Source organism: Oscarella lobularis, chromosome 10 (assembly GCF_947507565.1).
Source record: "Oscarella lobularis chromosome 10, ooOscLobu1.1, whole genome shotgun sequence".
Lineage (NCBI taxonomy): Eukaryota > Metazoa > Porifera > Homoscleromorpha > Homosclerophorida > Oscarellidae > Oscarella > Oscarella lobularis.
In genome coordinates, this window is record NC_089184.1 from 413,453 (window position 1) to 439,433 (window position 25,981).

General features: G+C 51.3%; 5 protein-coding genes across 5 annotated transcripts; 1 reads left to right on the top strand and 4 right to left on the bottom strand.

The window, feature by feature from the left end:
* Nucleotides 1–108: 108 nt before the first annotated feature.
* Nucleotides 109–2,330, top strand: LOC136192108 (uncharacterized). Its single transcript, XM_065980619.1, has 4 exons — nt 109–510; nt 593–988; nt 1,061–1,135; nt 1,191–2,330. Exons 1-4 carry the CDS (start codon nt 214–216, stop codon nt 2,193–2,195), a joined length of 1,773 nt encoding a protein of 590 aa, XP_065836691.1. The 5' UTR covers nt 109–213; the 3' UTR covers nt 2,196–2,330.
* LOC136192116 (RNA-binding protein Musashi homolog 2-like) lies at nt 2,301–4,881 on the bottom strand. The gene is made up of 12 exons (XM_065980630.1): nt 4,750–4,881; nt 4,647–4,687; nt 4,446–4,527; nt 3,932–4,019; nt 3,738–3,785; nt 3,566–3,682; nt 3,470–3,518; nt 3,339–3,421; nt 3,195–3,288; nt 3,031–3,144; nt 2,900–2,980; nt 2,301–2,848 (listed from the first exon to the last, which is right to left on the bottom strand). Exons 1-12 carry the CDS (start codon nt 4,770–4,772, stop codon nt 2,532–2,534), a joined length of 1,137 nt encoding a protein of 378 aa, XP_065836702.1. The 5' UTR covers nt 4,773–4,881; the 3' UTR covers nt 2,301–2,531.
* A 91-nt stretch (nt 4,882–4,972) lies between these two features.
* Nucleotides 4,973–7,704, bottom strand: LOC136192110 (RNA-binding protein Musashi homolog 2-like). The gene is made up of 12 exons (XM_065980623.1): nt 7,579–7,704; nt 7,486–7,526; nt 7,333–7,414; nt 7,196–7,283; nt 7,060–7,128; nt 6,774–6,999; nt 6,633–6,715; nt 6,471–6,564; nt 6,326–6,421; nt 5,825–6,157; nt 5,712–5,762; nt 4,973–5,660 (listed from the first exon to the last, which is right to left on the bottom strand). The coding sequence occupies exons 1-12, from the start codon at nt 7,590–7,592 to the stop codon at nt 5,272–5,274; spliced, it is 1,566 nt and encodes a 521-aa protein (XP_065836695.1). The 5' UTR covers nt 7,593–7,704; the 3' UTR covers nt 4,973–5,271.
* LOC136192114 (heterogeneous nuclear ribonucleoprotein D-like-B) lies at nt 7,697–10,368 on the bottom strand. The gene is made up of 10 exons (XM_065980629.1): nt 10,293–10,368; nt 10,199–10,239; nt 9,979–10,145; nt 9,868–9,927; nt 9,654–9,813; nt 9,246–9,328; nt 8,896–8,974; nt 8,574–8,717; nt 8,170–8,523; nt 7,697–8,123 (listed from the first exon to the last, which is right to left on the bottom strand). The coding sequence occupies exons 1-10, from the start codon at nt 10,307–10,309 to the stop codon at nt 7,810–7,812; spliced, it is 1,419 nt and encodes a 472-aa protein (XP_065836701.1). The 5' UTR covers nt 10,310–10,368; the 3' UTR covers nt 7,697–7,809.
* On the bottom strand, nt 10,365–25,938 carry LOC136192104 (probable E3 ubiquitin-protein ligase HERC1). Its single transcript, XM_065980615.1, has 55 exons — nt 25,018–25,938; nt 24,883–24,963; nt 24,631–24,834; nt 24,348–24,585; nt 24,213–24,289; nt 24,050–24,146; nt 23,794–23,984; nt 23,658–23,741; nt 23,477–23,609; nt 23,255–23,426; nt 23,066–23,200; nt 22,834–23,005; nt 22,661–22,786; nt 22,461–22,607; nt 22,245–22,406; nt 22,073–22,187; nt 21,594–22,007; nt 21,385–21,534; nt 21,226–21,334; nt 20,807–21,173; nt 20,713–20,749; nt 20,370–20,659; nt 20,118–20,297; nt 19,935–20,064; nt 19,683–19,887; nt 19,108–19,633; nt 18,806–19,045; nt 18,243–18,754; nt 16,009–18,182; nt 15,904–15,953; nt 15,813–15,853; nt 15,592–15,751; nt 15,480–15,543; nt 15,251–15,430; nt 15,048–15,199; nt 14,918–14,992; nt 14,739–14,872; nt 14,494–14,689; nt 14,347–14,442; nt 14,116–14,289; nt 13,706–14,056; nt 13,527–13,652; nt 13,337–13,475; nt 12,949–13,286; nt 12,773–12,901; nt 12,613–12,715; nt 12,395–12,558; nt 12,056–12,346; nt 11,843–12,006; nt 11,542–11,784; nt 11,319–11,490; nt 11,032–11,265; nt 10,850–10,983; nt 10,618–10,789; nt 10,365–10,571 (listed from the first exon to the last, which is right to left on the bottom strand). The coding sequence occupies exons 1-55, from the start codon at nt 25,936–25,938 to the stop codon at nt 10,392–10,394; spliced, it is 12,651 nt and encodes a 4,216-aa protein (XP_065836687.1). The 3' UTR covers nt 10,365–10,391.
* Between the last annotated feature and the right edge of the window lie 43 nt (nt 25,939–25,981).

Consider the following 25,981-nt stretch of genomic DNA (forward strand, 5'->3'; position numbering starts at 1 on the left):
GGCGTGATGGGGAAGACCCTTCAGAAAAAAATCCCCAAGGACAGTTTCCCACGGGGGAACCCCCTCGACCGCCCTTTCGGAGGAGTATATATATATACCATGTGAGTCCATGGTTGGAGCACAGGAGCAGTCTCCTTCCCAGTCCAGGTTGGTATAGCAAAAGTTCTCGCTCGATACGCCGGCGACTCACTGATATACAAACAACATCTCACGATGGATGTGCATCCCACGAAACACTTGAAAGACTCCGGTTGGAACGAAATAAGATCTCTAGTCGCTGATCTCACCGAGAACATGCGGCCACGCACTTTTATGACTCGTCTCTTCTCATCTGGACTCGTTTCAGCCAAAGAGAGAGACGAACTGAGGCTCTCTAAACTAACGGATGAAGAGATCGCTTCAGAGTTGCTAATCAACATCCTTCCTTACAAAGGCCCCGGCTCGCTTGTCAAGTTCATAAAGGTGCTAGAAGCTACAGAAGGACAAGGGCACATTGCTCGTCTCCTAAAGGTAAATTCAGGGACTTCCGGTTCGGGTGGTTCGGGTGCCTCACGTGAGGGGCTTCCCCATTCTTACTTCGCACGTTTCTTAGCAAAAAAGCGGCGCTTTTAGTTCCTTGAAGCCCGAAAGAGTAGACGAAAAGTCAAGCGCATCTCTAGACGTAGCGACGCCGGATGCAAGATCTGCAACGTGCCCGAGTGGAACCGATGCGGCTAAGAAGGAAACGTTACGAGAAATTCAATCAGCCTTAAAAATGGCGTTAAATTTTGTATCGCTTACACTGGCAGAATCTTGCTCTTGTACGTGGAAAAACACAATTTCAGCTTCGCCGGTTCAAGCTAAAGAAGAGTCGAGCAATTCTCTTAAGGAAACGACGCTCCGGACGATGAGAGTCGCTCTAGAGAATGGGCCAGACTCGTATGGCAAGTTTCTAAAGGCGCTAGAAGCTACAGAAGGACAGGAACACATCACTCGTCTCCTAAAGGAGGTAGGTAATTCAGGCGGGGAGTACAATACGTGGGCCGAGCTTCCTGTTTACGGCTTGTTTTCATTTGTATAGAAAGAAAGCAACACGTCCGCATCCGAAAGAGCGGAAGGACAGAATCACATTGCTACCTCTTTGCTAAAGAAAGAGGTAGAGTTGTAGTTCGGGGGCGGATGACGCGCGGGGATTTTTTCATATTTCTTAGAAAAAAAGCGACGACGCTTTCTCGGCACCCGAAAGAGTGGACTCTGATCAGATGTCACAAGCTGAAGAGAAACTAGAAAAAAAGACGACTAGTCTCTTTTTGGAGAATATAGCTCTAAGAATAACTCTCGCTCTAAAGGAAGGAAAACCCTTTGCACCGCCATCTATATGGGAAACAACTTCAGTTTTGCCGGTTCAAAGTGAATGCGACCCTTATAATGCAGCTGTGTACATGAATAAGGAACTAACTGTCCGGCACCATGACTGGATGCACCACTGGCATCTTGATCAGAACAATTGGGATGAATTCCGAGTCACCCCTTTGAATATAAATTTAAGAAACGTTTTTCGATGTGGCAACAGATGCCTCATTATCGGAAAAGACTTCAATGATAATGATAAAAAACTGAAACTGTATCAATGGGTTCATAGTGAACTGCAACTTATAACAGTATTGCCAAAAGAGCACCAGTTAGACGCTTTGTCTGCTATTGGTGATGAAAGGAACAGCGTGTACATAGTAGGAGGAGAGGTGGAGAAAGGTAGCTACTCAAAGGGAGTATCCTGTTACAACTTAGACAGCCATTTGTGGGAACCAATGCCAGACATGCCAACTGGCCGAAAATGGTGCTCACTGGCCATTTTAGACAATTCACTGTACGTTGGAGGAGGCGACACAATAAAGGGACCAAGTAACTTGGTCGAATGCTTACCTCTTAGCACTGAAAGAGATATTAAATGGGACACTCTTCCATCAACGACGGCAAAAGACTGCAAACTCGCCGCATTCTGCGGAAAAATAGTCGCAACCGGCGGGCAGTATAGAAGCACAGTTTTCGAAGTATATGATAAAACGGATAAAGCGTGGCTTCGACTGCCTTCGTTGAATGTAGGACGAAACGCCCATGGTGTGTGCGCATCGGGAAACGTGTTGCTAGTGGTTGGCGGTCACAGAGCGGAAAACTCCATCGAAGCCTTTGAAGTAGTAGACGACGACAAGAACTGAAGAACCGAAGAACCGACGACGTCCTTTGATCGCACGCGGTCGCGTGCTCATGCGCACTTACGTACTGTTGTGTTTACGCGATATTTTTATAAGCCTTTCTCTCTCTTTCTCTCTCTTTCTCTGTCTCTTTCTAGACAAATAGAAAGAAAATAATCGTAATACGCCAGTCCCAAAACACTTAGAAAGAAAAAAGTCTATCTGTCAGTAGTCAAACTACTGCCTAAAACAAGTCAATAACATTTGCTGAAAATACATCAAAGCGAAGAGAAAAAAAAACCAACGCACGCTCTCTGTACAAGCAACTATGCGTGACAAATGCATGTGCAAACCCCGTCTTCAACGCAGATACGAAAACGATCCACTATTTGTCTGCGTAGTGTGTGGCGGTTGCATACCTCCATTACTATGAGGATGATGATGCTGATGATGCACGAGCGGAGAAAGAGGCTGCGACTGACGCTGTAAAATAGCACCCATGCCAGGAGACGGCATTATCATCTGCTGTTGCTGAACGACGGCAGCGTGCGTCGAAGACGGCGGCAACGGCGCTCCAAGAAGAGGACCAGGCTGTCTTACAGTCGCATGATAGTGACCACTCGGCAAATCCCCGTAACCCGCTGCGGCAGCGACGGGCGGCGCGGTGGGAGGAACAGCTAAAAATCTCCCCTGAGCATTGGGTCACAAACGAGTGCAGAGAGACCTACCATAAGGATTTCCATAGGATGCAGCATAGGAGGGGGGGCCAGCGGACGGAGACGGTCCAACGGAGTACCCAGAGACAACACCTAGAAAACAAGCGTGTCCACGTGCACCTATGCGTGCGTACAGTGTATACCTGGAGAAACGTAGACGTAGCCTGGCGGCGGAGGCGGCGGCGGAGGCGCTGGTGGGGGCGCTGCATAAACCACGTGGCCCGGAACGAGGGCCGGGTCATAGTAAAAGATTTGACCTTGAGAATTAATTAGGAGGGAACGAATTTACATAAATAAATAATTCTACCTTTAGTTCCACCAATGCTGCTTTTACCCAGACTCTTACTCGTACCGTCTTCGTTATCTCGACCTGGCCGAGGTATCGCCTTCTTAGCTTCAACCTTAGAAACGGACTATTGTACCCATAAAAACACGTGGTCGAGCTGCGTACGGTTTTCCCATTGATTCTATGGTACTTCTCATCAACTATTTTATCAACAGTTTCCTCTTTATCGAACGTAACAAAGCCAAAGCCTAAAACCGAAAGGAGTCAACAAAGCCAACAATCAACAGCACACCCACCTCGCATTTTTTGCGTGCTTTGATCGAACATAAGTATTATCTCCGCTACCTATGAATAATCATGGATCCGCCCCCTCCTCTGTTCCTATAGCAAACCTTTCCGTATGTGCTAAAGTAATCCATAATATCTCTCTTCGTCGTACTGCTAGCCAGTCCGCCGATAAATATTTTCTTCACTCGCCCGACGAACGGGCCCGGTTGCATCGCTTTAGGCTGTAGACACGCTCCGTTCCCATCTCCGCCCCCGCCCGAATTTTCGGTTTCTCACCTTAGAAGCGCTGCTCGTTCCTCGACCGACGGCCGCTTTCGGATCGATCTACCGCAAGGACAAAGAGAATCGCACTTAGCGTTGTCGGCTTGTGTAAGCGGGGGGGCAGCAAAACGGGGGGCATCTGCATGAATAGAGGGGGCGGGACGACGAGCCAACCGCGCGGTTTTTTTCCGTCTCTCTTTCTCGCTTACTCGCTTGTTGTCCAAAACGTGCGACGATTCGTCGGCGAGAACTTTGCTAACGACCGTCGAGTCTCTGAACGTAACAAAACCGAAGCCTCTGTGTAGGGCGAAAAAAGGGGGGCGTGTTAGTTGTTCCCATGGGGGAGGAGGAGGCGTGGTGCTCGTGAGATGAGGTTCGCGCGATTTTTAGATCCCAAGTGAACAGTCCCACCCAACAATAGTAGGTTGGATAGATTTCGTTATTTGAGAGGGAATGCGGTGGAGTAGTAGTAAGGTGACGAGGAGAGCGCGAAATCGCGGGGAGGCTCGCTACGCAAACAGTGTCTGAATATTGGTTCGATTGTGGCGCGAACGCGAGAGCGCGTGCGTCGTCGATCATCGGATGCAGCGCGCAATATAAGCGAGGACCGGACTGGGGCATTTGGCGCTCTTTCATCACTCTCCCGCGCGCGCGCGGCGAGGACAGCAAGGAAACACACTCCACCTCCACCAGACTAAACACCTCCATATAAAAATCGCTTACCGGGACCGCTTAGTCGAAGGATCGGTCTTGACTTCGGCGATGAGAACTTCGCCGAACTTCGAGAAGTACTTCCTCAGTCCATCTGCGCGTAGGAAGCGAAAAAATTAGGCGGAAATCGTCTCCTCCCCCATCGACGATCCTCTCTCGAGGGCAAAGCCCCCGGCCGCGTCGCGTGATGCTGCACGCTCGCCCTCGTCTCACCGTCGTCCGTGTCCCAGCTAAGGCCGCCAACGAAAATTTTCCTATGGGTCGTCAAGAAAAACAAGATGTATAAATAGTATCGGTCTTCTAACGTTGTTCTTACCCTCCTTCTTCGTCCATTCTCATCGTGGCGCGAAGCGGGACGACGTGCAAAAAGCGTCGGACGACTTGCGACCGAGTACGGGGTGCTGAGCGTTGCGCGAGCGCCGAGGGACCTGTTAGGCAAATTACATCGAGGGAAAATTCGATAGGCGGGACTAAACATCCGTTGGAATGCGCGCGTGCCGGACCCCGTACAATCGGACCCGTCCTTCCGCGAAAATCGATTTACGAGACATCGTAATATTGTTATCAAGAATCGTCATTATTACGATTACTTATTTTCTAATTAAAGTGCAAGAAAAGTTAATGCGCGAGAGCACCGTAATACGAATAATAAGACTACAATTATGGCGTAAGTTATGAGTAACTCCAGCCCGGACGTGTACATTAATTAATAATAAAGTGGAGAGAACAGTCTCTATACAGCAGCTTAGTAGTAGTAGTAGTAGTAGTAGTAGTAATAGTTAGGAGTATACTAATGATTCATTGGTAATTATCATTATTACCACCCCCCTTAGCGAATTCAGAATTCCCCGAATAGGGAATTCGAACTCAGACTTCCGCCTGTTCCTCTCGCCGGTGCCGCCGCAGGTCCGCCGCCAAAGGAAGACGACGACACATTGCCACTGGCAACGCCAAATTCATTATAATACGCAGCGTGTTGCTGCTGCGGTTGTTCACTAATACGCTGCTGCTGCTGTGACGGCTGTTGAGACTGTTGCTGACCGTTGAGACTATTCTCCATCATACTATTGGCTTGCGTTGTTAGACTGCCTAAGGCGGACGTGGGAAAACCGCCGTCGCTGTCGTCGCCTGGCAGCGAACTGGGTCCGCCGCCGCTGCCGCTGCCTAGCAACGAGCTACCGCCAACGAAAGAGGATTGATGTATATCCTGACTGCCTAATGTAGACCCTAAGGCTGATATAAGCACGTGTGACCCCTTTCTTCAATTATTAGTGTTACCAAATTGACTGAAACCGGTTCCCGCTGACTGAATCTCTTGCCCGTATGGTCCTGAATGTGAAAAAAAAACAAGCGCGTTCACTGAGAGAAAACCAGACCAAAAAGACCCGTACCAAATTGACTAAAAGACGCTCCAACCTGATTACTTCCGCTTCCGCTAAACGGATCAAAACTCGAGCTTAGACCGGATTCGACGACGCTACTTCCGAATCCTGCACTCGTCGATCCAAGCGTCGATCCGAGCGCCGACGGCGGACTTCCAAAGACGCCGTCCCGTCCCATCCCAGACGTAGAAAAACTATTCGCCTGCGACGGATAATTCGAACTGACGGAATTAAACGCGGGGGCGGGGCCTCCGGGTGCCTGCGACGCGTACGCCGAGCCGGTGAAGCCATAAGCGGCCGGCGAAGTGCCAGCGGCGGCGTTCTGGGACTGTTGTTGTTGGCCTGAACGAAGAGGGGAGAAAAAATGGCTGTTTACGTTGCGGTCAGTCCCAAGTCCTCGAGTGGTACATGCGTGTACAAGTACTTAGCGGGATTCTCGGTCAGGATGTTTTTATAGGTGCCCTAGTGCTACAGAGTCGACGTACGTGCGCGCGCGCGCGTGCGTTTCACCTGCGTAATTCATTTGGCTTCCTGCCTGACTGAAACTCTGACCGAATCCGCCGGAAGAGCCGGTCCCGTATTGCGCAGTCGCAGACGTTGGGAACCCTAAATTGGCTACGTCACAATGACTTTTTTCCCGCGCGTTCGAGCGCACCGAATCCGGAGTATTGCTGCGCGCGCGGGCTGACTCCGCTTTGCTGGTAATATTCGTGTTCGCCCGGACGCGGTACCGCCTTTTTCGCTTCCACCTGCGAGACGCCGGGGGAGCGCGCTTTACTATCACGTCCACTACCGGTCGGACGCCTCTCGTACGCACCCGCTTTCCATTGATCTGGTGAAATTTTTCTCTGACGATTTCGTCGACCGAATCTTCGCTATCCATCGTAACGAAACCAAAACCTAACGCGTTCGCGACGTTCGAGGAAAAACGAGAAAAGACGCGTCGCTTTTACTGTACCTCTCGGTCGTTTCGTGTCCTTTTCGCTCATGAAAACGACGTCTTTTACGAGGCCGTAGGTAGCGAAATACGTCCTCACGTCGTCTTCGTCCGTTCCCTTAGCGATTCCGCCGATAAAGAGCTTCTTCGTTCGTCCCGTATAGATGGGAGACGAGGGAGCGACAGGATTATGCAGAAACGAATCGTACGCATTGGCGCTCGCGCCTAAACCGAGCGGAGGAAGAGGCTAGAGAGGAGAGAAAAAAAAACTCGTCGCCGTCGCCTCTAAAAACTAGCGCCAACTCACTCGATTGGCCATCCGATTGGCACTCAAACCGCCGCCTTTTCCCTGTAATAACGCCGGTTTCGGATCGATCTGCGCACAGTCAGAAAGCCGGTCGGTCATTTCGTCAGTAATTTGTATCCGATGTTCAGTTATCTACCTGCTTGTGATCGAGTATGTGTCGATCTTTGTGATCCAGCACGCGAAAGACGGCGTTCGGATCGTCGAACGTTACGAAGGCGAATCCCCTGTGCGGGTATCGTAAGATAGAGCGTGCACGAGTCGCGTTGCCGTTACCTTGGCCGATTCGTCACCCCGTCTCGCATTATCTGCACTTTCGCCACGCCGCCGAAATTCGTGAAGTACTCGTGAAGGCTCTCTGCAAACGCGATCGATTTTCGTCGTTCGAAACGAACGCGTGCGCGTTCCCCGTCGTTTTGCGTCTCTTACTTTCCGTTGTCGTCCAACTGAGGCCCCCGACGAAAATCTTCCTGCGAACGGAACAAGTGGACGTGCGCACGCACGCGTTCTCTCGCCACTTACCCTTCTTCTTCCATCGTACGCTGCTGGCTGCTGCGGCGACGACGCGACTCGACTCCTCGCCCTTGTACTGCGAACACACGTGGCTCCCCACACCACGACGCTTGCGCCGACGAACGAGTATAGAACCGAAGCACGTGACTTCCGCGCGCAACCCTCGATAAACAAGTGAAACGAATTAGCAAGCAACGAAACACTGTTCTACGATAAAATCATGTGCAATTTTCTCTTCAATCAATACGGATGATATCTCGTTGATCCCCTTCCCTGAGCTCCCCCCTGAACACCGCTGACTCCGCCCCCGCCGCCGCCTCCACCGCCGGTGGCGGCGGCCTGCTGACTGTACCCTCCTGGCGCGCCACTTGCGCCATAATTATGCTGCTGTTGCTGTTGCGGCTGCGAGGTCGACGCTTGAGACTGACCATAGCCGACACCTCCACTTCCTTTGCCACCCGCCGCCGCCGCCGCCGCTGCCGCCGCCGCCGCCGCCGACGGCCCAAAATTAGACTGATCCTGAGAATAAGATCCCATTTGCTGGCCAGGATTAGCTACGAAAAAATGCCACGGACGCACTACTTCCGTTAAATGACTCACCACCATATGGATTATAGGCCTGAGCTCCGTACTGACTCCCGTATTGTCCCGCCGCGTATTGACTATAAGCGGCGGCGGCGGCGTACTGCGACCCATACATCCCACCGTACGATTGTCCGTAGTTCACTCCCTGCGCGCCGTACGGCTGACCCGTATACGCGGTCGCCTGAATTTGCTGAGAGGATTGCTGCTGTCCCTGAGGCGGCGGCGGTTGACCTCCCGCCGCTGATCCTTGTTGTACTTGCGCTGGGGGCCCAGATGAGTGGATCGACTGCTGTGAAGTCGCTGAGTGCTGCGTTGGATAGGCGCTGTAGGCCGTGGCGTTGGACGAACGGGCGCCATAGCTCTGACCAGCTAAATAAAAAAAGTAATTGATAAGGAAATGTAGAGAGAGGTTTTCTTACCACCGTAATTACTGGCTTGGCCTCCGTATTCATATCCCTGCTGCCCATACCCATAGGCTTGTGCGTATCCACCGCTTCTACCGCCGCCGCCGCCGCCGCCGCCACCGCCGTATCCGCCACTGCTGCCGTCATAGCCACCACCCCCTAAAAAAATGTGTCCCAATTGGAGGAGTGTCAGCTACCACGTGAAAAAAGGAAGCTACAGAAGACAGAGGGACACACGCGATTTCTGCCTTATTATGACACCAAAGGGGCATAGTAAGCGCCGAATTGGCAACACCTAAGGCATTGGGAACGAAGACTAAGCGACTGGTTCTTTTACCTCCATGGGAGTCGAATCGTTTACCGCCTCCTCCTCCTCCTCTCTCGCTTGGTTTGGGGTCAGCTTTTTTAGCTTCAGTCTACATTAAAAGTCAGAGAAGAAATCAGTTGGGTATCGCGATAAGGCGAATTACATATAACAAGAACCCAATTAAATATAAATACATTACCTGAGAAAGATATAGGTACAGTACCCTCTACACTAATTAATACACTATAAGACCCACTCAGACATATAGAATCCACTGTACATTTACACCACTAGAGTAGAACCTCAGTTTATGACCAACTCATCAATTAATCAGGTTGACTTCGAACTGAGGTTCTACTATACTAACGAGATTACACTACCATTTTTCCGTTGATGCGATGATGGTGTTCTTTCACTACCTGCTCAACCATATCCTCGGAAGTGAACGTGACAAACCCAAAACCTATGTTAGCAGTACAGTAATAGTAGCCAGCCAGCCTGGTCATGGCCAGGCGGAGCGTAGTACACTACTAAAAGAAATTACAGAACCGATTCCCATCACGTGGCAATCTCTTGCTTACGTATATAGTACAACGATGAAGTACTGTAGTCTCCCCAATAAGTACTGTAGTACAACTATTTTAATTAAATAGGAAGTGAAAATTGAGACAGTACTCACCCAACTAACCCCTCGACTGATACGCTGATCGGCTTACTGCCGTTCCCCCAAAGGGAGCCCCACCCTCAAATTTCTTTCCCGCCCCCCTTTTCTATTGATTTTTCCTTACCTCGATGCCTTTGTGTGGCGTTATCGTACATGAACGTCACCTCGTCGACGTCCATGTCCTTTTCCACGAAATAAGCCTTCACTTGATCCTCGTTCGTCTGCGTCGATATGCCGCCGAGAAAGATCTTCTTCGTTCGTCCGTCAAAACGTCGATCGTTCGTCTAGAAACAGCGATAAAATTGCCGTATCCCCAAAGGGGGCCCCACCCGATTCACCTTCTGAGCGTGAGCCGGAGGCGGCGCGTTTCCCGGCGAAACGGCTGGCTTGGGATCGATCTAATAGAGAATACGGTCTCATAGGGGGACTAGGCGGCCTTTTTCACCCACTCGTTTCCCGTCGAGTTCGTGGTCTTTTTTCAAGCAAATTTTGTCGACAACGGATGGATCTTTAAACGTCACGAACCCAAAGCCGCGCGGTTCGTTCGTGTATTGATTGTACATCACTTGCGTCGATACGATCTCGCCGAACTGCGAGAAATATCTCTCGAGGTCATCTACGAGGAGAAAAGGCTTGGAGCGTTGCGTAATCGAGGTTTTTTCGCTTTACCTTTAGTCGTTTGCCAGCTGAGGCCTCCGATGAATGCTTTTCTGTAACGAAAATGAGTTCCCGTCGAGGAATAATCGTGTCAAAGGCGGCCTACCCGACATCGAGTGACATCGTGGAGATGGATACGGGGACGACACGTGTAATCGACGCACGCTACGCATCGTCATGCCGGGTAAATGATTTTTATAAATTTTTACTCCTCGTCATCGTCCTCTTCGTCGTCTCTATTTCTCGTCGACATGTAGTTGTCTAAATCAATCGCCCGGCAATTGTATATGGCATAACGCAATCGATCGGCCATTATTTCCTGGGAGCTATACGGTGGAAGACGAAGCTGAAAAAAACACGTTTGCGCAGTGGGAAGACTATCAATCTAAAAAAATAATTATTTATTTTTAAAATCTCTATTATTGACTGACCTGTCCGACTTTCATTATTTGAAACTTTTGCTGCATGTCTGTGACTTTCGTTGGAAGTCTCGAGCGCCCGGAAACAAATCGAAGAAAAAGACTCCTTTCCTCGTCGGTAAACGACTCCAACGTTTCCCAGAGCCACTTTATCAATTTATCGTCACTCCTCACGTCGCGAAACCTTCAAAAACATCGATCAATTCGCCCACCGCGCCGCGCCCTATATAAATAAATCCCTTACTTGACAAGCTGCCTAAAAACGCGCACGGGAACGTGAGTAAGCCCACAGACGCTCTCCTCCAATTTCTCGGGCGTGTAAAGAGAAAGAACGGGTACGGGAATAATAAGAGCCATGCCACGACGCATCGCAGCAATCTGCACAACGCGTAGAAACTAAGGCACAACGAAACGACTTTTCCTTACCTGCGCATCGACTTCGTGAAGTCGATAGTTCAGCGCCGACTCAACGTACTTTTCCCTATTGTGAAAATGAAGCGGAATGCTCGATCCGTCCGGTCCGACGGGAACGAATCGACCGTCGGAGCTCTGCGCTTCGAATTGATTTAGCGGTATCACCTCGTAGAAATTCTCCTCGGAGACGTTATGCGCTTCGACGTCTAAGACGCCGCGAAGGCTCTGCAAGAAGAAAATGTCCACCTAGGGGGAAAAAATCGCGATTGACTATTGTTTTTTTTTTTTGGCGCGCCGACTTCTTCGATGTCTTCAGCTGAGAGCGGGATTCCGGCGAGTTGTTTCCACACGCACGGCGCTAGATGAAGTGCGAGCGGTTTTTTCGTGCGAATGGCAATGCCGAGAAGCATGCCGAGGAATTTGTACAGTTCGAGATCGTCGGGAAGCGAGCATTGCGGATTAATTAAAAACCTAGAAGACCTACCTCTCTTTCCTCTCTCCAAAAACAAAGGATTTCTTTACCGATCTCTATTGAATCCTTCGCGATTGACGGCATTTGGCGTGGGTATCAATAGCGATACGATTCCGCTTTGCAGCTCGTCGACCATGTCGACGATCAAGTCGTCGTAGGCGCCGCCAGCGTCGTCGGCTCGCTCGCCAATCAGTTTGACTTTCCAAGCGCGCGACGACAGTCGCAAGTCCGCGGGATTGAGTCGAAGCACCTGGCGAGATATCTGCATAAAAACGGGCCTCGGGGATCGACCCCTTTTTGGGAGAAAAAAATCCAAAACAATGATAATTAAATCGACGTGTTCTCGAATACCGTGAAGGAAGACGCTTGACCGAGATCTGAGGACCGTGACTCTTTCCTTGGACCATTGTCGCGCCGACGGCTCGCAACATGGGAGCCGTGTAAACGTCGGGTAAAAGAAGATGCCGTACGCGGCCTTGGATGAGACACTGCAAGCCGGGATGGCTCAATCCCGTCTACGAATTCTAGTATTAGAAAGAAAGCAAAGGGATCGGGGCCCCTTGCCTCTTCCGTTGCAACGTTAAAGAGACGCCACGACTTTCGCATCAAATCGGAGAAGCGGGTGAGCACCCGAAGTCGCGCGCGCACCGCCGGTAGTTTCAGCTCCTTGAGCGCCGTGTATTGAGGAACGACTTGAGCCGGCATTCCCGACCAAGTGTAGCCAGTTCGCTTTCGACGCGGCGCCGTCCACGCGGCGCTGTGGCATCGACCGGCGGCGATTTGAACGATTCCTTTACCGTCTAACGTAGCCACTTTCACCGGCGTGTATTGTCTCCCCGTCACGTCGATGCCGAGCTGAGGATTTCTTCGAATTAGGGCGTTTTTTTTGTATTCGCTCTTTACCTGGCCGTGATTGTTGACTCCCCACGCCCACACTTCGCCGTTTTTGAGCAAGGCTAACGTGTGCTCGGCGCCGACGGCGATGTCGTCGACGGGACTGTGCTCTAAGCCCAGAAGACGACGCGGCGTTTTCAAACCGTCGCCTTTGCGAAGTCCAATCTGCTGACCTAAAACGAAAAACCTGTCAAAAATCAAGCGAAAAACAAGGAAAAACGACTCACTGTGACCGCACGTATACACGGAACCGTCTCGGAGAAGAACGACGGTAAATTGACTTCCACAGCAAGCCTTCTTGATGCCCATATAAAGTAGAGTTTCCACGACCTGTAGCAAAAACGTGCCTGTCTCTCTTTCTGCGACGGCTTTGCGTCTGCCTCTCACCTGAGGTTTCTGCACCGCCGTTCCCCCGCCGCCGCCAAGACCCAATTTACCGTAATCATCATCGCCAAACGACCACATCATTTGACCGTCTCTCGAGACGCACACCGTGTGACTCAGTCCACAGGAAACCTAAATAAAATAAGAACGCGTCTTCGCGTGTACCCTGCTAGGCCTACCTGGCCTATGCAATGCATATCGAGCGCTTCTACGACTTTCGGCGTATTCTTATGCGTCGTTCCGCCGTGACCGAGTCGACCGTAGTCGCCGTTTCCGAACGTGTAAAGAGCGCCGGCGTTTGTGACGACGGCCGAGTGTTTGAAGCCGCACGCCACGTCAATTGCGTCGCGTCCGGCGAGAGCTTCGATTCGTTTTGGACGACGCTGTCGATCGCTGTTTCCGTGGCCGAGCTTTCCGTGCTCGCCGTCACCCCAGCTGAACACCTCGCCGGAGTCCGTCAGAGCAAGACAGTGGCTTTCGGAACCGAGAGAAGCGGCCACTTTAACGATCTTGTAGCCTAGAATCCCCATGAGGGGGCCCCCTCGACAAAAAATGAATTTCTCTTACCTTGAAGTCCGTTGATTGGTACCAAAGTGCTCTGCCTATCCATAGTGCCTAACCCAAGACGACCGTGACTGCCGTCCCCTATCGCTTTCACTTCACCAAATTCACTGATAGTAAACGTAGAATTGAAGCCGCAAACAACCTAAAAAGACAATGCACATACCGTAGAAGAAAAAGAAGACGGTTGAATCACCTGTTCGGCTTGAGAAAACGTAGCGCAGGCGGTCGGAATGAGTCCAGTTGATCGCATATCGCCCAGTTCGCCGTGATGCCCGCTTCCCCATACGTAAACGTTCATGGCGCCAGCGCGACGCCAATCCTACCGAAAAAAATTAAAACCGACACGAAATCGATTCAGATTCCTCAATATACGTCGGGTCTTTGAGTTGCCCACAAGATAATCTGAGCATCGACGTCAAAACTCCACGCCGACGTATCCTCCGCTTTCCCATTCGACTCCGATTCGCCGCAGAGTTGAAGAAACTTCGGTGGAAACGGTAGACGATGCGCGAGAGCGTGAGCCGCCCGAAGCGCCAAAGCGAACTCGCATAGCCACTGAAACTGCGACGGAACGACGTCGCTCGTCGCCGCGTCGTCAGGCGGATGGTGAGGCGGACGCGGAACGCTGCAGAGGACGCGATCGAGTTCCAAGCCGACGGCGAGGGTAGCTAACGTGCGAAGGTATTTGGTGTGTACGAGTAAGTCGCCGGACGAGACGCGCGCCTTCGAAGGATGAGGAGAGCTTACCTCTCATTTTTTCCCCCTCGCCTATTATGTCTTACTTTTTCGTAATTGTACTGCTTTTGTAGACCCAGTGCGAACTGCGATACGAATGTCTCCAAGAACGGTGCCGAGGATAAATTGGCGATGCCGTTCTGCGACAAGTGGTGTCGGCACACTGTTGCCGCTCGGTGAGCTACCAGCTGAGAAGATAACAACTGTATCAGCGCAATATCCTGAGAGAAAAAAGGAGGCGAATGAGTTTTCTGTGTCGTTACAACGTCGCAGCGTACGTTCGAGCTCGTATTCCACGCAGCGAAATATCTTCCGGACCACTCGAGACCCATTATAAGTCCGTCAAACTGCGCCGTCGCGATGAGAGTTCCATCCTAGAAAGAAAGACGTCGATGCGATCGATTTTTACGCGTCGCGCGCCGCACCTGAATCGACCAGGCGCACACGGTTCCGTCGTTCGATCCCGAGCACAGAACGAGACCTTTGGAGTCGAAGCAGAGCTGCGAGATAGCGGATGCGTGTCCGATTAAAAGATAAACGAGCATTTCGGCATCGGCGGCTGCCTGCTCCGAATTCGGCTGCGGAATTTTCCACAGCTTGACCGAACCGTCCTCTTCGCCGCTACGAGAGTCGCCTGTAAGGAAAATTCATAGGTCGAATGCGTTTTTACCTCGCTAGAAGCATAAACGGATGTCCTCTGACACCGGGAACGGGACACCATTTGCCAATCAATGCTGTTGCGAGTTTTTCGCTGATAAGAGCAAAGTTGCCCAATTCCGATTCGTCAGGTAACATTTTCCACAGCTGAAGAGCGGGAGAATAGAGAAATTCTCCTTACTCAATGCTTACTTTGAGGCCGCGAGACGACGACGATGACAAGAGAGCGTTTCCACTAGGATCCCAGCTTGCAGATACGATAGAATCCTTTTTTAAAAATAAAATAGACGTTTTGAGTCCATCTGAGATCGTTTTCGCTTACAGAATGCGCGGCAATTTGCGACGAAAGTCGGTAGTCGAGTCGAGTTTCCGACGGCGCGTCGGAACTCGGCTCAAACGCGCAGAGCGTCCCGTCGTCGTATCCGACCGCGACGACGTTCTTTTTGGAACTAGCGGCAATACAAGTGACGGGTACTAAGAAAAAAAGACGATGACGCTTCTTTTAAAAAAATTACGCCCCCTAACCCTTCGATTTTTCGACGTTTTTCAAATCGTGCCTTTCCAAAGCGAGACTATCTCCGACGACGTGCACTTCGACTATCGCCAACGATCCGTCGTAGTGACCGACGAGAAGATGCTTGCCGTTTTCCAGCCAAGCAATAGCCGTGACGAGATGAGACTGAAGAGAAAGACTCGGATTGAGCCCTGAGAAGATGTCTATATATAAAAAAGCGACTAAATTAAATATTTTCACCTGATTCCAGAGTCCAGACGTTGACAAAATTCTCCCTTGCGCTGGCCAAAAAGGAGCAGTCGCGCTAGACAAAGGAATTCGTCTCTGAAAACGCGATTTCTTTATGGCTTACGTTGAAAACGACGGGCGTCGCGAAGTTGAACAAGTCTTCCTCTTCTTCCGTTTCGAACGCGAAGCGTCGTTCGCCCGGCGGATGAGCCCACGGGAGAGGAATGGGTTTCTGATCGAGATCCGCAAGCAAATCCCACACGAGAACACTTCCGTCAGCGAAACTGCGAAAACCGTAGGACGTAGGGGGGGAAAAAGTCACACGCGTGCGCGCGCTTTTTTTACCTTGCTGCAAGTCGTATCGAACTGCAAGTACATTGACAAATCTAAAAAAGAGTGAGACGACGGTTCTAATAGTCATAATCGAATTATTTACCGGTGACTGTTTCCCTTTGAGTATTTTCACCGAGCCCTTGCTGAATTCACCTAAAATATAACTCATATAACTAATAAGTCCAGAAATTTGAAGTCTAGCACTTGCCTTGAGACGTCGGTATCGCCGCCTGTATATCCCCCGAAGTAGCGTTTTTCTTCAGAACCATTTTCGACAACTCCACGGCGGCCCACTGTCGTTTCTCTTCGCCCAGTCGCGGCGACAGAACGCACGCGGCAAGAGCATTAGCAATGGAAGTGCGAACGCTTTCTCCCTTATTAGACGACGGAGCTGGAGTAAGAGCATTCGTCGATTCAGCAACGACGACGGAAGTAGTCTGCGTTGCCGTCGGCGGAGCGAAGTTGTCGCCGCCGCCGCGTTCAATCACGATAGCAACGAGCATCTTCGTGACATCGATATTAGGACGAAGCAATACGGCGTGATCGGAATCGTTATCGTCGCCGACGAGTTTACCCTTCTCGACGAGACTCATCAAATCGCCGACGCAAAGGTCGCGCACGAGAAGACGCGAGCGCGAACCGCCACCAAAGTTGCACGCGGACGCGAGCAAATGACCGAGACGTTCGAGCAGCAGCGACGCCGATCCCGTTCCCGTCGTCACGCGACCTGACGCGACGAGACGAGCGAGCAGAACGATCGTCTTCAAATCGTCGAGCCAGAATCGACGCAGAACGATCGCTGCGAGTTTATCGTCCTTCAACGCGCCGACGAGCGAGAGAAGCGAAACGACGACGTGTCGAGCCGTCTGGACGGCGAACGCCTTCACCAGTTTCTTCATTGCGACTTCTCTCTCGCTCTGACTCGTCAACAAATTCGCCTGTTGTCCTAAAGATCGTCGCTTTGACGACGACGACGACTCAGACGCCTTCGTTTTGACCCCTTCCGCTTCACTTCGAAATCCGAGGGGATCCCTCGCGCTGCATTCGAGTACAGCGAACTCGTTTCCGCCGCCGCCGCCGCCGCCGTCCGTCGAATCGAAAACGGTGCTCATTCGACCGGGAAACGAATCGGCTTCAAGGCGTCGCAAATAGTCGCTCTTAGTGAGCGTCTCGATTGTCTCCGTCAAATCGACGTCGACGAGAACGGGTTTCTTCGACGACGATTTGTCGTCGCTCGTCGACGTCGTCGATTGTCGTTCGAGTAGCGGCGCGTCGTTTCCATTTCCGTCCGCTCGTCGTCTTTCGCCGCCGCCGCCGCCGCCGTTCTCCTCGTCGTACGCCGACGATCCGCGTCGTCGACGCACGTGACAAATTCGATGCCAACCGGGACGTCGTCGTCGTGGTATCATACTCCCCTCTTCTTCCTCCGTCAGAGGAGCGGCGAATGTGCCGCCGCCGCCGCCGCCGCCGCCGTTTCCTTCGTAAGGATGATCGACCATCCAGCTAATAAGACGATTAATAAAACGCGGATCGGCGTCGAGACGATGATAGAGACGGAATCCTAACGATTCCAAGGCCCGATTGACGTGCGGCAATTCGAAACCCATTTCCAATAATTGCTTCTGAACGGGCGACAGCGAAGACGCCGCTATCGACGATCGTTCGAGCGTCGGCGGATAACGCGGTGGCGCCAAAGGCAAATCATCGGGATTACCGTCGTTTCGTTCGGCGTCGTCGCCGCCGCCGCCGGCGCCTCGACGTACACGCAAAGTGCGAAGATGATCGCGCGCGAGAGCGAGTCGTCGAAGTCGAATGTGCGTCGATTCGACGACTCTTTCCATGAGCGATGCTCGATCGCTCAACGGCGCGCTCTCGTCGTTTCTCGTCGCATCGTCTCCCTCCGTCGACGACGACTTCGTCGCGGGCGTCTTTTTCGACTCGCTACGCGTCGTCGCATTCTCCGGCTGCGGGCCTTTCAAAGCGCGCCACAGAAGCACGCCGTGAGCGCGCTCCATCTCCGTCGCGTCGACGCATCGACGAATCGGCGACGGTTCGAGAAATCGTTCGACCATCAATTGAAACGTACGATCCAAGGCGTCGTCGCACGCTCGATTTTTCTCCGTCGTTTCCCCCCCGACGACCATTCGCTCTCTGTAAGCGCCGGCGCTGAGTAAAGCGTCGAGGCACTTCAACGCAGAGATTTGAAACAAGGAGCGCAAAGCAACTGCAAACTCGTCCGCGTCGTCGTCTGACGTCGCCGCGCTCGATTCCAAGCCGCTAAGCGATACGAGTCCCGCTACAATTTCCCCACCGAAATCAGGCAAGAGCGACGCTTGCAAGGCGAACGGTTTAACCGGCTCCAACTCCGTCGCAGAAACTTCCCTAAAGAACCGCGTCCCCTGAAAAAAAAAGGAACCCCCCGTTCTTTTCTTTAGTTCTTACGCGCTACTTTGACCGTCGTCGCTGTCGTCGTCTTCGTCGTAATCACCGTCGTTGTCGTATTGAATTCTCACGGTGTCCGTTCCTCCGCCGAGAACCGTCGCCAGTCGATCCTTCGTCTTGTGAACGCATCGCCCGCCGACTCGAAGACCCCCGTCAACGCCGCCTATAAAAGCCAATGCCGGCCACACATTTTGTCGGAGATGATCGACGTCGCCGCCGCCGCCGCCGCCGCCGCCGTCGATCGCTTTGAGAGCGTCGACGAGATTTCGATTAACGAATTGTCTCCACGTTTCGTTTTTGTGAAGTTTTCGCAGCAATTCGACGCACACTTGCGCCAATCCGATTCCCGCCGGAGCGACGAGCGGATCGCCGATCGATAGCGATTCCGCCGGTCCGTCGCGACGGCAAAACATGTCGCCGACGGCCACTTCTTTCGCGTTCGCCTTTCCGTCGAAAACGACGGTCGGATAAAGTATCGTAGCGTTGAAATTCCGAAAAACAATTCGAAGATCCTAAAGAGAATTTATCGTCGAAGGGGGGGAGGGAGGAAATTTCGAGCTTACTTCGTCGTTTTTTCCAAATGCGATCGTTTTCTCGTCCATGTCGACTTCCACTGTCACCGTGTCGCCCGGTCCGTACGCGTCGAGTCGACGCGCTCGTTCGCCGTCGTGATAAACGCCGCCGTCATGCGCACGATACAACCACATGTCGCTCGTCGTTCGATAATCAAAGTCCTGTAGGGGATATTTACTCACTCCGACGCTCGTCGACAAATGATCGGGCCATTCGCGCACGACGGAAATCTTGGGAAAGGGAGGGAGCGAAAACAATAAAATAATCTTTTTCCTTGAGAAATTTCGCTTGCCTTCCATCGAAATAGTCCTCTATCGAGACAAGTGGAGCTGACGGCGTAGCCGTTGTCGGCGACCGAGTGCGACACCGTGTAGCCGACGGCGCGACAGTGAACGGCCCGCGACGGTTCGAAATTGAGCAAAATTGGAAACATTCCCACCGCTGAAGAAGATTTCGTCGCGTCGTCGGTCTTGACGTCCGACGAGAGGCAGTCCGCTATTAGTTCGAATAATCCGTCGACGAGGGATTTGCTGACGGCGTCGGATGCGTGCGGAAGAACGCGTTCCAAGCAGCCGAGAGCGAGAAGTTTCGTTTTGAGGGCGCGCGAAGGCGATAAAGCGATGCGGAGAAGGAGATCGGTCCAAGACGACGATCCGAGACTGGCGACGAATCGTTCCGACGAGGAGACGGATAGGAGAAGGCGAAGAAAGTCGTTTAGGTCGCTTTCTCCGCCGTCTTCGCACATTTTCGAGAGAACCAAGCGACAGACGTTGAGGAGACTCGATACCGACGATTCGTTCAACCGATCCGAATGAAGACTGTGAAGAATAAAATATCGATTATTGTTCTTGTACCCTTTTTTCGTACCTAGCCGTGAGGAGTAGAATTTGAAGGAGTCTCAATGTTACTGGCACCAGCATGGGTATCTTGGAAAAGGGAGATGGCACGTTGAGAAGAATCTCGCTCATCAAGGAAAAGACTTCGGACGACGACAATAAATTGAAATCGGAGAGACTGTGACGAGTGCTGAGGCCGGCGAGACCGCAAAGAACAAAATACGACGATCCAAGACCTGAGAGAATAGAGATACTTTGTGTCACGCTACTACTCACTGCGCACCTGAATCGAAATCAGTTTTGCTGGCGGCAGCGAGATGAAGTCGCAAAAGCGACGTCAAGTTCGCGTAGTGAGAATGAGCGAGCGCTTCGATTTTTTGCTGCATTTCACTTGTAGCGCAGTGAACGTGATCCTACAGTAGAACATCAATGAAATGACAGTCTCCGCTTCTTTTTCCTTATATACCAGATAGCCGAACGAGTTGTCGCCGTTCTGAATGGCTCGGTCCAAATGACAAAGACCCAGACAGCCGACAAGCATTTGAAACTGAGTCGACTTGAGCAAAATCGACGCCCTATAGCCCCGATCAAGATCTTCAGAAGACTTAAAGAGATCCAGCAGCTGTCGATACGCTTCATAGCGCAACTAAAAAAGAAACAAAAAAGGGGCGCGTCATCGATGCTCTCAAGCGCGCGCGCGCGCCTCAAATTCACTTACCTGAGCTCTCAACTGTTGACGTTCCATTGATACGAGAATAGAGGTCAGGCTGATTTTCGAGTTCGGTTCCGCCGCGACGAAATCGCCTATTGCGTTGCAGACGTGTTTGATTGCAGTCAGCGAAATGCCGTACGAGTTCTCCTTCTCCTCTTCCTCTTCCTCTTCGTAATCGGTCGGACGAGCCTTCGATCGGCCTTTTTGGAGGACAGTCGATCGCTGGAGACGCTCCCGTTGCCAACGGAGACGTCTCAGAGCTTCTTTGACGGAAGCCAAAGTCACAATCTGACCACCTTGTAGTAGAAAAAAAAATTAGATTATAACCCTTGACTCGAAAGTCGCTCACCTTCGTCAGTAGCGGTCTCGTAGCTTTGAAATAACGGCTAAAACAGACGAGATACTCTTGCAAAAGACCAAACATTGGCCTTATATGTGCGTACCAGATCCAAATGAGCCGTCAATAATTCGGATTTCAGCGGAGGAGGACCTGCCTGTGACACCGTTCTTGTGCCAGACGGCCTCCCGCTTCCCGGACTCCGCCTCGACCCGCCGTCCGGCGTGCCAAACGCGAATTGAACGTCGTCGTTGCCGACGTCGGACTTTTTTCGTCTTCCCGTCACCGCGACGAGACTCGTTTCGGCTTCCATGGCCGGTTGAACGCAACAGAGTAGGAAAAAGCATCGCAGTATCAGCTGAGTGCAGGCAACGTCATATGACGTCGCGCTCGACTCGCCGCTGCGCAGTTCGACGAGTTTGTAACGAGTCGCGAAAACGTGTTGGTACACGTGGAAGAGACCACGTCGCTGCCTAAAAAAATAACCTAATTTCCTTATTTAATTAAAAATCAATAAAAATTTACTTCTGTTGTTCATCGTTGTCAGCCAAATTGCAGTGTTTCAAGCAGACGGCGAGAAGGTGACGAGAAGCCGAAGTCAAGAGAGAGTCTTCGTCCTCTGCCGTTTCTAATTCTACAAAAAAACGTTTCACTTTGCTTACTAGAGATTCTTCGTCAGTGCACCTCGATTTTTCGCCCACGTTAGCATTGATTCCCACAGGACGTTGGATTGATCGTAGTCCTTTCCCAATGCGAGGGAAAGAAGGAGTTGGCTATTGTCGAATAAGGGCTGAACGCCGATTTCAACAGCACTGGACCAAGCGGAGCTAAGAACTGAGTAAGAAGAAATTCTAACTAAAAAAAAGATCCTTTGCATTTTTGTCTTTCCTTACTCTGTCTTTTTAGGTCCGAAGAAATGCTCTCTAACCCGTTTCCGAACAAATGCGATCCGAGCCATCGTTGCGCTTGCCGTTCCTCATCTATCACCGCCAAATCGACGCCCATTCCGTAGATCAAACGTCCGACGAGAAGACTGCACATTCTCTCCATATCGAAAAACCAGAGCCACGATCGCCCGTCGCCGTCCGACGACGACGACAATTTGGACCAATGATAGACGGGTTCTCCGAGCTCCGTTTCCTCGAGTTCGTCCGCGACGCCGCTCAGTTGGCTCGTCACTTGATTAATCTCGAAGAGAAGATGAATGCAGGCGGGGAGAAGCGATTGGAAGCGTTTGAGAGGCAAGAGATGGAGACCGTGAAGCAATTGGGAGAGAAGAGAGCCGACTATGGACTCTCGAAGAATACCTAGTAAATACGAGTGTAATTAATAATTAATTTGTCGCGCGCCTGCGCATTTTTTTCTAACGAACGTTCGATATTCGCTGCTCCGGATAGGAGACCGTCAACGGATGCGACCAAGATGTCCCCAACGCACGAAAAGAAGACTTCGACGTGATTTAGAAACAAATCGATGCTCGGATCATTCTAGAGGAGAGCGATATTACGTATACAATGCATTATACGAAGGTTGGAGTATCTTACGTCCAAGCTGGTTGGTTCAGCTGTTAAACAAAAAGCGAGGAAATGACGATGAGTGAGACTGAGGAGGTCGGCGAGACGAGATGGCGTAGCGCTTCCTCGTTCGAGCGTCGAACTCGGCGCCGTCGAATTTTCGCGTTTTAGCAACTGTTGCACTCGTCCTTCCTTCGTGGTAGACACAAAAAACGAGTAGAGAACAAGTTTCGGCTCGTTTCTCACCGTGTCTATGCAGAGATTTTTAAGGATTGTCTTCAGAAGGGCCGGCGCGTGAGAAGAGGGCGTTTGATCGGGCGAGTTTAAGCCGAGCAGCTGCAAGACGTGATCGCTTTCGCGAAGACTTTCGAGAAACGTGTCCAGTTGCATTTTCTAGACAACTCGGAAACTGCGACGTCGACGAAGGCGAACGACTTCTTTCTCACCTGTCCGGCCGTAAGAGCGGCCCAGCTGCTGACTCCGCGAGGAAGCAGATTGAGAACCAATTCGACTCTCTCCTCAAGCGGCGGAAGAAGAGCTGTCTTACCGGCTCCTATCACTTGGCACACAGCCTGAAAAGAACACATACGTTAAAATCCATTTTTTCCCTCTAGTCTACCTGAAGGACTGGTTCCGATAGGGGCAAGTCAATGAGATGAAACAAGAGTCGGCGAAGTTGATCGATTTCGGAGCCATAAGCAGCCAAATCGACTCCTTTCGTCAAGGCTTCAAGCAGAACGAAGTGAGCTCCGTAGATATTCAGACAACTGATGACAAACTCTTCTTTCGCACTGGGGAAAAAAAATATCCAGTTTTTTTATAAGACTAGTCGAAATTTTAATTTTCCAAACCTGTTGCCGTGAAAAGGTCTCGCCAATTCGTCGTTCGTCAAAGAGGTGGCATACTCGTTCAGCAAACGCCGAAGTATGCCAAACGTTTCCGGTCGCAAATCAACGTAAAAAGGAACATACGTCGCCAAGCCAACCCTAGAAAAAAAACAAAACAAAATTATACACGTTACACATTCCCGAGTTTCTTACCTATGTTTCGACGGGGCTGTCCACGCGATGCTGTGCGACGTTCCCGCGCTAATGCGCTGCACGTAAACGCCATCTAGTCCTTTAACTTGGGACGGTGTCGAAACGGGGCCCGTGTCCGTTCCCTGCCCGCACTGTCCCATCGTATTGCTACCCCACGCATAAACCTCGCAGTCTAAGCGATCAGGAAAACGTTCAGAGACGAATACCCGAGGTTTTTTCTACCTTGCGTCAAAGCGAGACAGTGGTTGTCCCCACACGATACGTCGAGGATGCGTAGGTGAGAGAGAGTCTCTAGAATCGTCGGCGTGTAGATCGGCCCGCCCGGGACGCACATGCCTCCACCCCATATAAAAACCTTACGAAATCGTCTATTATAATTCTAAAACCTCAAGCGCTGCCCTACTTTTCCTTCCGAGGACAAGGCGATGCCAAATTGACTTCCGCAATCGATTTTGCGTACGACAATACCGGACAAACCTTCGACGACCTACGATTTGTCGTAGGGAGGGGGGGGATCGTGGTCTCGTATTTTTTCTCACCTGCGGATGACAAACGCGGCCCTGACTCATTCCCAGGCCGAGTTTGCCGCTCTCTGAACTTCCGAACGCCCACGTAATCATCCCGTTTTGCGAAACGGCGAACGTCTGCGCACTGCCGCACGCCACTGAGCCAACGGATTTGATAGCGGACACGAGAGTGGGCGACGTGCGACCGTTGAGATCGCCGAGACCTGAAAAAAAAAAAAAGAATGAGAATAGCGGCGAAGGACGTTGTGTCGTGTGAAAAAAATTTCACCGAGACGGCCAAAGTCCCCTTCGCCCCACGTGTATAATTCTCCCGCGTTCGTCACCGCTGCACTGTGCCTATAGCCGGCGGAAACGGAAACGACGACCTTAGGGGGCGAAGAAAAAAAAAGACAAATTTATAGATTTTTTTTTTGATTCTAGCGTCGTTTCACTTTGTCGTGAAGTGCCGCCACGAGTCGCGGCGATTTGCATGGAGATCGATTTCCGTGGCCAAGTTTGCCGTAATCGCCTTAAAAAAAAAAAGAAAGACACCTTCTACTATATATAAGAGATTATAATTTCCTTACCGTCTCCCCAACTATATACCTGTCCCGTGCTCGTTATCGCCATCGAATGACCATCCGATCCTTTCGACGACGAAACGAGACTTACAATGACGTCATTCAGTCCGAACGTCGTTATCAATTTCAGCTGCGTTTGACTGCCAGAATCGCCCAAACCCAATCGTCCGTAGCTGCCCTTTCCGCAAGCCGACACGTCGCCGCGAGACGAAACGGCGAACGTGCAATACTGGCCGGCTTCGAGCTGAGAAAGAAAATTAAATTTCCATCTCGTTATTGATTTATTTACCTCTGCGTATCCACTAAATGCCTTTGAGCGTCTTGCGCTTGTTACTTTCTCTTGGCAGCCCTCTGTCAGCTGCCCACTGCTATTGCTTCCCCAAACGTACGTTTCATAGGAATCTGGTGATGATACAAAGGACGTGTGAGCCATTAGAGTCGGTCCTTCCTTTCCTGAAGAGCTAGTAGTGTATTGTCCTGCCTGTTTTGCAATCTAAAAGAAAAATCGAGACATTTTCATATGCGTACGCGTGTTCTATACTTCTTTTAGAAGCAAACAGGCTGCATCACATAGATCTATAGTATCATTGGTCTCAATAAGAGGCTCATTGCTTCTTTCATTCTAAAAAAGATAATTACTAATTAATTAATGATTAATTAACACGTGATTTCTCACGTCTAATTTGGAAATTCCTCCTATGACGCCACGCAACAATTTACCAGAAATGACATCATCCCCATCCGCCTTATCTTCTCTAAAATTGCGACTTTTTAACGCCAATTCAATCCAATTAAGAAAAAAACAGAGCGATCCGCGCTGCAAGGCCATCTGCAAGAGCAACTCCAAAGCAAGCTGTTGGCCACGCCCATCCGCAGGGGACTCCGGCCCGACCATCTCAGTCAAAAACCCGGTCACTTTCTCCAAACTCAAAACGCCCAATTCCGGCAACTTGCTCTTACTCGAAAGCGAATTCGGCGGCAACGAGCCCAAGACGGCGCTCGCCGTCTCGAGCACGCTGTCGCATAGCAACGCGCCGCTCGTCTCGCGTCGACTCCACGTTTGCTTGAGTAGGGAAAAGAGAAGCGAGAGGCCCGTGTGAACGCCGAGTTCGACGAGCTGTTCGTTCGCCGTTTTCGCCGTTTTCACCGTCGCCGCCGGATTCTTTGCGTCGGCGTTCGACGATCGCGGCGTCGGGCGACGATTCGGCGTGCGCGTCGACGTCGCCTTTTCGCGTTTCGGGCGCTTGCGCGCGGTCGCGGCGAGAATTTTGCGCACGAGTGTCAAGCGCTTGTGAAAATTCCACGAAAACGGGGTCGACGAGAGCGCCCAGCGGCACCATTCGCGTTGATCGGTTAGTAGGGAGTCGAGATGGTATTCCTTTTCGTCGTCGTTCGTCTCGTTTTGTTCGTATTCGGGTCGTTGGGACGGTTTTCCGAAAAACGACGGATCTACGGTCGTTCCGAGATCGCTTTGTTCGATTAGACGCTCGTACAATGATTCGGCTGCTTCGTAGTTGACAAAAAAGTCCGAGCTTTCGTTTGCCCACGATCCAGTTCCGTATTCCGTTTTCTTCAGTAACGGGAGGCTGGCAGCCATGTTGGAATATCCTGGTTGTACATGACGTCAAAAGAGCGTAGCG

What these genes read in the sequence shown, in the direction of transcription:
- LOC136192108 (XM_065980619.1), top strand. Translation starts at nt 214, where the DNA reads ATGGATGTGCATCCCACGAAACACTTGAAAGACTCCGGTTGGAACGAA. An exon ending in ACATTGCTCGTCTCCTAAAG is followed by an intron (nt 511 to 592) that starts GTAAATTCAGGG and finishes CACGTTTCTTAG; the next exon opens with CAAAAAAGCGGCGCTTTTAG. An exon ending in CCTCTTTGCTAAAGAAAGAG is followed by an intron (nt 1,136 to 1,190) that starts GTAGAGTTGTAG and finishes CATATTTCTTAG; the next exon opens with AAAAAAAGCGACGACGCTTT.
- LOC136192116 (XM_065980630.1), bottom strand. Translation starts at nt 4,772, where the DNA reads ATGAGAATGGACGAAGAAGGAGG. An exon ending in ACTTTAGCACATACGGAAAG is followed by an intron (nt 3,519 to 3,565) that starts GTTTGCTATAGG and finishes GATTATTCATAG; the next exon opens with GTAGCGGAGATAATACTTAT. An exon ending in CTACGTCTACGTTTCTCCAG is followed by an intron (nt 2,981 to 3,030) that starts GTATACACTGTA and finishes CTTGTTTTCTAG; the next exon opens with GTGTTGTCTCTGGGTACTCC.
- LOC136192110 (XM_065980623.1), bottom strand. An exon ending in CAGTTGGACGACAACGGAAA is followed by an intron (nt 7,415 to 7,485) that starts GTAAGAGACGCA and finishes TCGCGTTTGCAG; the next exon opens with AGAGCCTTCACGAGTACTTC. An exon ending in AACCGGTTTCAGTCAATTTG is followed by an intron (nt 5,661 to 5,711) that starts GTAACACTAATA and finishes TATCAGCCTTAG; the next exon opens with GGTCTACATTAGGCAGTCAG.
- LOC136192114 (XM_065980629.1), bottom strand. An exon ending in CTCCGGCTCACGCTCAGAAG is followed by an intron (nt 9,814 to 9,867) that starts GTGAATCGGGTG and finishes CGCTGTTTCTAG; the next exon opens with ACGAACGATCGACGTTTTGA. An exon ending in CGCCACACAAAGGCATCGAG is followed by an intron (nt 9,329 to 9,653) that starts GTAAGGAAAAAT and finishes CTGCTAACATAG; the next exon opens with GTTTTGGGTTTGTCACGTTC.
- LOC136192104 (XM_065980615.1), bottom strand. Translation starts at nt 25,938, where the DNA reads ATGGCTGCCAGCCTCCCGTTACTGAAGAAAACGGAATACGGAACTGGA. An exon ending in ACAGCCCCGTCGAAACATAG is followed by an intron (nt 23,201 to 23,254) that starts GTAAGAAACTCG and finishes TTTTTTTTCTAG; the next exon opens with GGTTGGCTTGGCGACGTATG. An exon ending in GACGACGGTCAAAGTAGCGC is followed by an intron (nt 18,183 to 18,242) that starts GTAAGAACTAAA and finishes GCGGTTCTTTAG; the next exon opens with GGAAGTTTCTGCGACGGAGT.